This window comes from Pundamilia nyererei, unplaced genomic scaffold, assembly GCF_000239375.1.
Source record: "Pundamilia nyererei isolate P.nyererei 1_Seehausen unplaced genomic scaffold, PunNye1.0 scaffold00186, whole genome shotgun sequence".
Lineage (NCBI taxonomy): Eukaryota > Metazoa > Chordata > Actinopteri > Cichliformes > Cichlidae > Pundamilia > Pundamilia nyererei.
Genome location: NW_005187587.1, coordinates 527,256 through 538,406, shown reverse-complemented (window position 1 = coordinate 538,406; position 11,151 = coordinate 527,256). Strand labels below are relative to the sequence as shown.

General features: G+C 43.9%; 1 protein-coding gene across 6 annotated transcripts in view; it reads right to left on the bottom strand.

Moving 5' to 3' along the window:
* The window catches only part of trim2a (tripartite motif containing 2a), a 28,207-nt gene that overhangs the window by 1,993 nt on the left and 15,063 nt on the right, over positions 1 to 11,151 (bottom strand). For 5 of the 6 annotated variants that reach the window (XM_013914317.1, XM_013914319.1, XM_013914316.1 and 2 more), the window contains exons 2-11: positions 10,704 to 10,882; positions 9,156 to 9,393; positions 8,477 to 8,628; positions 8,192 to 8,372; positions 4,841 to 5,564; positions 3,790 to 3,893; positions 3,505 to 3,672; positions 2,865 to 3,045; positions 1,863 to 1,933; positions 1,243 to 1,383 (exon numbers count right to left, since the gene is read on the bottom strand). In XM_013914317.1, the coding sequence (XP_013769771.1) occupies positions 1,243 to 1,383; positions 1,863 to 1,933; positions 2,865 to 3,045; positions 3,505 to 3,672; positions 3,790 to 3,893; positions 4,841 to 5,564; positions 8,192 to 8,372; positions 8,477 to 8,628; positions 9,156 to 9,393; positions 10,704 to 10,837 (2,094 nt within the window). In that variant the 5' untranslated portion in view covers positions 10,838 to 10,882. The remainder of the gene's footprint in view (positions 1 to 1,242; positions 1,384 to 1,862; positions 1,934 to 2,864; positions 3,046 to 3,504; positions 3,673 to 3,789; positions 3,894 to 4,840; positions 5,565 to 8,191; positions 8,373 to 8,476; positions 8,629 to 9,155; positions 9,394 to 10,703; positions 10,883 to 11,151) is intronic. The other variant, XM_005746971.1, reaches the window with a different exon arrangement.

Here is an 11,151-nt window from a genome sequence, read left to right as displayed (position 1 = left end):
CACTCCCTGTACAAGGTGCAGAAAAGCTAAATGGAAGATCGCCATCTGAGGACGCAGGGTCTCAGGAGGTTCAAAAACATGTATTTTAGAACACCAGTGTGCAGTGATCAGGCCTAACATTATGCCTAATATTGTGTCGGTCCCCCTTATACTGCCAAAACAAGTCTGAGCTGCCGAGCCATAGACTCCATTACACCCCTGAAGGTCTGCTGTGGATTCTGTCACCACGATATGAGCAACAGATCCTGTAAGTCATGAGGTGAGACATCGATATATTGGACTTCTTTGCACATCCCACAGATGCTCGATTGAGATCTGGGTAATTTGGAGGTCAAGTGAACACCTTTGAACTCTTCGATGTGCACGTCAAACCCTCCCTAAACCATTTTTGCTTTGCTAAAAGAGACCACATCGATCTGTGAATGCAGTTTCCATGAAAAGGTTTACGTGGTCTGCAACAATGCTTAGGTAGGTTGTACGTGTCAAAGTAACATCCACATGGATGTCAGGACACAAGGTTTCCCGGCAGAACATTGTTCAGAGCATCACAATGCCTCAGCCAGCTTGAATTCTTCCCACAGTGCATCCTGGTTCCAGTTGTTCCTCAGGTAAGTGATACGAACCCGGCCATCCATATGATGTAAAAGAAAACCTGATTGAAACCAGATCATTGCTTTGGGGTCCAGCCCAGTGTTGGTGTTGGGGGTCAGCATGGGCAGCCCGACTGATCTGCAGTTATGCAGCCTCATACACAAACTGATGCACAGTGTTTTCTGACACCTTTCTGTCAGAACCAGGGTGAACTTTTTCAGAACTTCAGTAGTTCGTCTGTTGGATCGGACCTCACAGGCCAGCCTTCGCTCCTCACATGCATCAGTGAGCCTTGGCCGCCTATGAGCCTATCGCTGGTTCACCACTGTTCCCTCCTTGGACCACTTTTAAAGGATACCGCCCACTGCAGACGGGGAACACCCCACAAGAGCTGCGGTTTTGGAAACCCAGTCGTCTAGTCATCAAAATTTGTCTCCTTATCAAACTCACTTAAATCCTTACACTAGCCCATTTTCCTTCTAACAGATTAACTTTCAGAACACTTCCTCCCGCTAACAGTTGCCATGATGAAGACATAATCAGCGTTATTCACTTCACCCGTGTAATGTTGGATGCCACTTAATAAAAAAAAGAAACAGAAGTTTGTATTAACCGATTCTTCGAGGAGTAGAAATGATTCATTCTGCGTACCTGTATCCTGCTGTTGCCCCAGTCGGCTACTATGATGTTTCCATTGACGTCCACCGCCACTCCTGTGGGGGCGTTGAACTGGCCATTGCCTTCACCATTGGAGCCAAATTTCAGCAAGAATTCTCCTTCTGTGTTGAACACCTGCAGTATGGTTTCAGAGAAGCAACAGCAGAGAGAGAACACTTCTTTAAAAAAAAATAATATGCAACCAGCACATATTCACATAACAGAACACTGATATCCAGACCAGGACTCACTGTTGTGTGCATCAGGCCTGGTTTACAGTCTGATAAATGCAGTGAGATACATTTAAATAAATAAGAAGCAGATGCTGATGGATTTGAGACCGTATTCTTAGCCGATGGTTTCCTCTTTGCACAGACTGTCTGCTCAGACATGATTGGTCAATACTACACTGACTATAAATGGACTCCGAACTTGTTGGAATGTCATAAAATCCTCGTCCACATGACAAATTTCCCACCTTCGACTGATGAATGTGACAATAGCCTTTTAATGTGAATGATACGAGTAGAAAACTCGTTGTAAATCACGTTTTGGTGGCAGCTGCTAACATCTGTATTCCTGTAACACACAGACTGCTCTGGGAGTTCACTTGCCTTGACTGAGTGGTTGTGGAAATCTGTCACAATGATCTCGTTGTTGTTGTTGACAGCAGCAAAGTGAGGGCCTGGATTAGAAATATGAAGAAGATTTTAGATATCATTTGTACAGTTTTGCTTGACTGCGACAAAACAAAAAGTCAGAAAACTCCTACATGACAGGTAGAACAGAATAGAACTCAACTTTATTTTCATTGCACATGTCACAAGGACATATTTGTGGAGGACATGCAGCTTCAAAAACGAATTCAGCAACAGACAAAAAAATAAATAAAAATAAAAGTACACTGATTTTTAATGCTTTAATGTTAGAGCATGACCAAAATATTGGTCAATAAAGTTGGATTGGAAAATATTGATATATCAGTCAGGTAATTGGCCATTTTCTGATATATTGCTATCAACATTTATAATAGCCATAAATCCAACTTTAAAAAGTAAAGAAGACCGAAGCACCCTTTAATCATGCTTTGAGTGTTGCTGTTGCATAGTTTATCCACCAGAGGGCACTCTGCAACTTCCCTGTTAGCCACAAGCAACCAGCTTGAGGAGAGTCAGGCAGAGCGTGAACATTTTTTAAAACAATAAAACAAAATTATTTTAAACTGAATTGCCATATAATCATAGTAATAACTCAAATAACTACACGTAATACATGTTAGGGAAATCTGTTTATGTTTCATGTGTCAGAAAAGAAAAGCTATCAGACGACATATTAGACAAAATATCGGTATCAGTGTCAGTCTTAAAACTCCTACATCTGTCGCTCAGATTAAGTGTATGACAAAAAACAAACATACAACCAACTCATAGCATGATTAATGAGACACCATGCTGTTTTAGGGACACTTTTGTTTATAATAATGGACGAATCTGGTGGACTAAAGTTGCTTTTTCCATATTAATGACCCTCATGAGGTCAGTGCAGCTCCTCTTCATTCAGCATGCAGGTTGGAGAAAGACTGAATTGTGTTATCTTGGAGCAGTGCACTGTATTACCATTGAGTGTACCTGCAAACTGCCTGTCACCGTTGCCACGGTTACCAAACTTGGTGACCAGCTTGCCGTTGACCTGGAAGATGAAGACGCAGCAGGACTTGTTGTCGACCACGATGATGTGGCCGTTTCTGTCCACAGACACGCCTTTAGGACCCATCAGCTTCCCCGAGCCGATCTTGTTCTGGAGAGATTTTATTTCACGAAGCCACGCGTGAGGAAATGAGTACTTACAATCACAAAAATACAAGTAATGGTCAGTATTACTGTTTGCATTAACACATAAAACCCCCGAAGCTGTCTTCTGTGTGTTTGCACGTAGACTGAGAGCACACCCTAAGTCCTATTAGGGTGATCCCACTCAGGAAACCAGTGGTTTCAACCCGAAAATCTGCACTCTTTTAACAGAAGATAAGAAGGCTGAAAGGGGGAAGTCAAAACCAGCATGAGTGAGTCTCTTAACGCGTGAGAAATTTGCAAATGAGGTGTGAGAAAGTGTAACCATCTGACTCGAGGACAAAAATCAGTGTGACCTTCTGCACAGCTGCAGCGGCACTGGAGCCCACCCGGCAACATGCCGACTATTGCCGTTCTGAGGAAAAATCTACTGAACGACCCAGTCCCAGAGATAAATAAAACTCACCTTAAACTTGCCCTCGCTCGAAAAGATGCTGACCCATTTGTTGTCATAGTCCGCGATGATGATGTCGCCGTTGGGGTGCACTGCCACACCTGTCGGCCGCTGCAGCTGACCCGGAGTCCTGCCCCGGATGCCGAAACGACTTCTGAACTGGCCGTCGTTGGAGAAAATCTGGATTTGGTTAAAAAAATAAAATGAAATAAAATAAAACACTATGTTAAATATTAGATAGTTTTCATATGTTATCTCAGAGAACAGGCGCAGATGCTTCAGGGAATTCGTTCTCACCTGCACACACTGGTTGTTGCTGTCTGCTATCAGCACCTTCCCCTGAGAGGAGGCAGCCACTCCCTGCAGGTTCGTGAACTCCCCTTTGTTTCTTCCCTTTGTGCCTGTGAGACACGAAACATGACCACGTTCACCATGATGATGACGACACGTACGTTTTCTACATGTAAAGTCTATTGGTTACATAGTAAAGGTAACCTGATGCTCAATTTTCACTCCAGCAGTAATAAGCTCTCTGTTGTGTAAACATTTATACTTCACATAACCGTGAAACAGACGTCTCCAAACCATATTTACTAGTATTATCTTACTTACATTGTTTTTTTTGGTCTGTTTTTGGGTAGAAAAAGTAAGAATTGCAAAAGGACAGCTGTTTATTGAACCTTCTACCATTTTTTTGTATTAAAATAATATTTGATATAAGTATTAGTTATTATTTCTTGCTACATCTGGGTTTTTGTGGGGAAAACAACAAAAACTATCACATTGATGATGTAGACGTCACAAAAACTGAAGCATGTGACATGTCAGGGTTAAAATCATATGAACACAAGACTCTAAATCCTCATGTTCAAGAAGCCGAATTAATCATATTATTATTGAGCTTTTGTCACTTTTTAAATTGCTCGTAAATACTTGTTAATCAGCGATTTAACTGAATTTTCCCTAGTGCACGGATTCCCAAATTGTGGGTCATGGCCCCCGACAGGCCGTGAAGATACTGGAGGTGGGCCACAATAATAAAAGAGGATAATGGTAATGGGAGGGCTTAGTTTGGGATATTGGTCATTACTCTGGCCTAAATTTACCTCTCCTGTATTGAAGTTTGTGTCTCAGTGGCAGGTGGGTCACACATTCGCCTTAACACTTTGAACATGACTGGGTAGCATTAGCAATTTATAGCCAGCTTGTGTTGTTTATGCATTTTGAATAAACTTTTTTCCCCACTGATGGCTCCTCACAGTGTAGACTACACTTTACGTCCTCCTTTGCGGTTCAAAGGAAGTGCTAAGGTTTGATGTTCAGCCCTCCGGCTGGGAGCCGGTCTTACCGATTCTGAAGATGAGGTCGTCCTCAATGGGATTCTCTTTCCTCCTCCCTGTGCTGTACATACTGGCCGGCCTCTTGATGGCCTTCTGCTTGACGTGTCCGCTGCCCGGAGACTTTAGCCTCTTCTTAACGCCGTCTGAAGTCGGTGACACGTCAATGGATTTGGTGGCCTTTATCTTAAAGGGGCTCCCTTTGATGTGTTGGTCATATAAGCGCAGAGATAAAGTACACGTGCCCTCTTTAGGAGCTGTGAACAGGTACTCATAAGTGCCGTTCTTGTTGTCGAGCACGTCTCCGTCACACTTGCTGCCGTCAGGCGAAAACATTTCAGCGGCGATGACTGCGTTGCCCATCTTGCACAGCTCTCCATCTTTGTCCTTAGTAGTGATGGTGATGGAGGTGGGCACGCCTACCACACAATGCCGCAGCCCCTCGCCTGTCGCCACAGTCTCGGAGGCAACGGCGTTGGTGGTCACAATAGTGCCCAGGTTGTGGATGGACTTTTTTAGCCCTTCCGTTTCTACGAGGAAGTCCAGCTGGTTGTTCTCTCCGGGCTGCAGCGGAAGCTCCTGGCTGGCCAGCTCGACGAGTCGCTCGCCCATCTGCTTCTTCACCAGCAGCACCTCGGCCTCGGTGCCCTGGCTCAAGGCCTGCTCCGTGAAGTTGCAGCTACTGGTGATGCCCTCTTGGCCCTGCAGCAGGGTGTCCAGCTGGGCTTGGAGCACCTACACATGCATGCATCAGGGGGCAGCAGAGAGACACTGAGCTTAGATAAAACTTTATGAAGCTTTCAAAATTATTTTTTTTCTTGCAGTTATTCTGTTGATTACATTATACTAACAAAAAGAACATTAGCTTTGCCTTTGTGTCCGCTTTTAAGATCAGATCAGGTTATTAGTACTTGGCAATCCTCAGCTTGGGAGCAAATATATGGTATTAATTAAGGATTACAGGGATGTTAGTTTATTAAGCTGCTGGTAAATATAATGCAATAAAAATGTGATTTCTTATATTACCTAATTTTAATTTGTAAATTAGTCACTTTACTACGACCACACTGCTGTTCTTTAATCGCAATCTTCTTTCAGGCACTCTGATAATTAAATAAGGGCTGCTTTGATTGTAATGCTGGATATTCAGATACGCCCCCATGTGGAAGCTGCCACAGCTTTGCTGGTTTCCTTCAGCTTTTTGGGACTCAAAAAGCTTACCACCGCTTGCTTGTACAGGTGGTAGAAGCAACGTGCAGAAAACTGTAGGTATCTGATAACCAGATATAAAACACCTTCATACAGAAATGACCTTTTCACTGCAACTGAACTGCAGATAAAGTGTGGGTGTGTTTAATGCAGGTGTTTAAACTGGTCTGGTTACCTGGTAACTGAGGATGAGGAACTGATCAAATATCCAGAATTAATCAAATCTTTAAGTCATCCTATTGTCTCATTTTACAGACGAACCCTCCTGAGCAATAACGCGCTAACCTAAGCCACATTTAACCGCTAATAACCAGCTTTACTAACTAGTTGCTACCGTCGGTGTTTACTAAGAGCGCCGTGACAAGCTGAACTCGGGTTTTTGCGGCTGACCCTGCTGCTGATGTGTTCTTGGAGTTCTCAAGGCGAAAAACAAAAAGTGATTTACTAACATGCCCGACACGCACTTTCCTGCGCCGATGTTTAACGCCGCAAAACGAAAACAAAAACAAAAAGCAGCGCATCTTATATTCTGCGCTTGATACTGAAGCGAACAGACTGCGCATGTGTTTAGAAAGCAGCGCAACTTTTGTAAATCCCCCGTGAAACCGAACACACCTGTGAGCGCTGTGTGGGGGATTGCGCTCACACGTTAAGTTAATCTGGCGCTAAAAAAGTGCGACATTACCGCAGGCTGCACACGTTAAAGCACCGAGACAAACTCACCGGCGTTCGGCCGTCATCACACTCCTCTTCTACTCCCAGAGACGCCATAGCGTCCAGTGTTTCACCCACACAGCTCATCCGCGCAGTAAAACTAAGACTCTTTGTAACATTGTAGGACGAGAAATTCACGGTGAAGTGACAAAGTGTTTGCGGCCCGGACTGTACTCCCTCCCCACGCGCGGCACGCCCAAATCAAGAGCGCACGCGGGACACCGGCTTCATGTAGCAGGAGCAGCAGCACAGCTTCCCCGTGGGCTGCAGTGCTGTGACCGATCATCAGCCACTCAGTTGTAAATCATTAGCTGTGCCCATGTGATGCAGCTCCCCGAGGGAGTCAGCAGGCTTTTAACCCAACCGGCTGATTGGCTCATGGGTCAATGCAGCGCACAAGCCCCCGCTCCGGCACCTCCTTCCTGTGGAGAGGCAGTCTGTGCCATACTGCAAATTTATTTTACTTTCTATCCGATCGATACCAAATACTGATATCGATACTTTTAACTCATTTAGACAGTTTATGCCGGAGAAGCATGACTCATCATACATTTGCGATTCCGAACAATTTTAATGACCACTAAATCACATGATTTTTACTTTGTACAATAATTCCTTAACACAACCAAATACACCTTTTAGCTTTTCATTCATATTTTGAAACAGTTTTTATTATTATTATTCTTGTTGTGGTCTCTAAAGCACTTTGGGTCACCTTCTGTTGTTTAAATGTGCTGCATAAACTAAATAAACTCTACATTCATCACATTCAGCCATTTTTTTTAAAATACAATTCATCTTTAAGGTATATTTTTTTCCCTTTCCAACAGAATGATCTATTTTAATAATTAACACAATTATGTGGGCTGAATATATATTTTTGAATGTTTGTATATAGTCTGGAGGTAATCAGACTGCTGAAGTAACAACTGTGATGGACACTTTGGAGTGGCATCAGTCGTGACTGGCACATTACTTTCACCATGACATGATCTGCATGGTTATTCTTTGGCTCACTGAATGGCAGTGACAGTGGGCTCTGTCTCTCTCTACCTTCATTTGGCAACTAAGTCACATGACCACAGGACAACAACAAACACGGTGAAGCAAAATGTGCCTGCATGAGAGGAGCGGTGTTTGCGCCGACATGTCTGCTGCCTGATAAACGAGAATAATCTACAGAGCTTACAGCAGAGAAACAAACAGACGCATCAATCCTCTCGTGTCAGTATTGGGCCAGTAAGAATACCAGTGTTGGTATTGATACTATCTATATTATTTGGATAGCCCTGACCTGTTGAAGGACCCGTGACAGGTGAAAAGATTACTTTAGTCTGTGCTCCAAAATCTCCAGATCAGGCTCATTTAAGTGCTTTACATTTGTCCTATTTGGTTGTTACATTTTAGCCAAAGTCCCAGCTGCTTCACTCTGCACTCACCTTTTGCTTGAGGCCATAGTTGACCTCCAGCTCCATGAGTAGAACGCTCTTGCGGACATTGAGGGTCTTCTGCAGCTCATCGAAGGTCGCGTGGATGTCGTCCTCGATGGCGCTCTTCTGATTGGTCAGCTGCTGAAGAATCTCTGACAGCGTCTGCAGGGCTGAGTCGATCTCTGGTAACCTGGAGGCAGTCGAGTAAAATGTCAAGGTCGTGTGACAGAGCTGGAGAATCGTCACTGCAGTGCAATATGACAGTATTTACATAATAATATTGCTGCTGCCTACCTCTTCTTAACAGCATCTAGCTGGTGGTGCAAGGAGGCCTTGTGCTGTTCCACTACGTCTTTAAGAGGCACGGTCGGGTGCTCTCCGTGTTCGCCGCTCGTGCACTCCTGACACATGGCTGTCTCACACGGAGGACAGTAAAACTCCATCACCTACAAATCAGGAAAAAGCAGGGATCTGAATTTATAATAGGCTCGAGTCATAGACCCATTTATCCACATTAATGCTGAGGAAATAAACCATCTTCCTGATCCTGCATGCTTACACACCCCTTTAATGACTCCATCTCACATCTGCCAACTCTGCATCTCCAGACTCAGGAGTCCTGTCCTATTTCCTGCTTTTGTTGGGGACACTGCTCTGCTGTGTCACTTTATCAGTCTACTGCACAAACTTGCCCATCAATAAATAATGTTCTTTGCTTTAAAATGATCTCGACCTCTTGAATCGCGGCACCGTCAGCTGGTTTGATATTCTGCTCCACGCTGAAATACCCAGACAGATGTGGACGAGACTGCTATGAAATTATTGTGTACAGGCATGACAGACGCTCAGATTATGAAACATAATGACTTGGTGATCTCCTGACTTCACCCTCAGCTCCACTCTGAACATCTATAACCCTAACTAAATGTTAAAGCCGACTTTGCTGTCAGGTGTCAGTGTGAGGAGCTCTTACGCTGCCTCCATGGTTTGGGCAGGAGAGTAGCTGGCCTGTAGCCACAGTGGTGATGTTGTTGAGAGCGGCGGCCTCTTGGCTGCAGCTGCCCGGCGCCCGCTGCAGCACGTCCATCAGGTTGGTGATGAAGAAGTTATTCTGCAACGCCGCCACACCCTTCTCCGGCAGGATTGAGGTCTGGCGGCACACGGGGCACGACAGTGTGAGGCTGTGGGCTGGGATATAATTCTGCAGGCACCTGCAGGAGGACGACAGGTGTATTAAAAAGGTTGTAGTTTCAAGATGTGGTGCTTTATTGCCTGACTTAAAGTTTTCATCTAGCAGTCCATTAACAGCTTATTTGTCCTTCAAGTAAAAGAAGAACAGAGCAGGTCAAAATCCTGTCTTTGAGACCATCTAGTGGTTGGAACGATGATACTCTGACAGCGATTTGCAGCAGCACTTATCGACGACATCTGTGCAATGTAGTGTATTCAAATGCAATGACCGTGCCATAAATCCTGTCATTGTGAAGCTTTTAATGTATATACAGAGCTTCCATTAAATTTAGTGTTTTATATTATACTATTCAAATTATTTAAAGTCAGTATATATATATTTATATTTTTAATGCAGTAACACCTGCACGAGTAAACAAGCACAGCTAGAAACTACACAGAGAGGCTACAGTGCTACTCACTGCCCTGCCACCATAAAAACGCCCGCTTTTTTTTACCACAATGAGTATGTAACTTTATCCAAAGTTATATTAAAAATACAATAATAAATAAAGCACAAGAAAAACAAACATGGCAGAGAATACTTTAAAATCCTGCCACGCACACAAAACATATATGTGAAACTATACTGTTTATGCATGTAGCTGCTGTGCTTTTCATTCAGCTCATCTTAATTCTCCTTTATTGAACTACATTTACTGATATCATCAATGACACATATATGTTGTCCATTGTGCAGCAGTCTTATTTTTACATGAAATAAATAAGCTTGAGGTAAATAAGTGTTTTGTCACAGCTTGTCTAGCCTCCAACAGACTCTTTGTCGGTTTGCTGAGGACGTAATAAACAGTGACCCAAAGATGATCATCAAATCACATGTAAATATAGTACATGACAGCTCATATGAGCTTTAATCTAGTCAAACAAAGGTAAATGGTGGAGCTGAATATTTTAATGTTCATCCCAGCGTCTATGTGTGAAACACAGTAGTTATGCTCCACAGAAAGAGTTAGAAATGACTGTATATTGTTCAGCTGCACACTGATGCTCCAGAAACAACCAGAGCAAAGAGGCAGGCGCACACCGTGAACAGTTTGTCTTTTGTGACAGAAACAAAGGCTGCTTAACAGCGAGGATGACACCAACACACCAGAGTCAACAGCAGCGATGCAGACCTGTGTCCTAAAATAACGCACAAGTTTAAAGCAATGAGATATTCATTTAAAAATCTGTTGTTATTATTTTTATTACTGCACCGTTATAGGCTGCATCATGTGTCTGAAATCATAAAACAGTACAACACTTACGGCACTTTGGAAACTCCACTCACCGCTCACAGAAGGTGTGCAGGCAGGGCAGGACTTTGGGGTTCTCGTAGCGGTCCAGACATATGCTGCAGATCAAGAACTGCTTGTCAATTTGGCGGACGACAGGACTGGGGATAGTGGAGCCTTCACTGGCCATCCTAAAGCTCTGGCATAGAAGTCCCTCTTCCTCTTACCCTGCACCCTGCGGAGCGACACGGAGGGAGAACAAAACCGGTGAGGACGTAAACACAGTGGCATCACATAGGATCAAACGCACAATGAAGATCTTGTGGTGGTGAGCGGGACTCTGTGGGGCTGCAGAGATCAGAGTTTGAGGCCGAAGGCAAAGACAAAATACTTCCTTCCTTCCACAGAGGAAATGCAAAAATACACAAAGAGACACATCAATCAGCGCCTGTGACCAGGCAACTGCAAACAGCCACTCAAACAGGACATGAAGACGAAACTCTC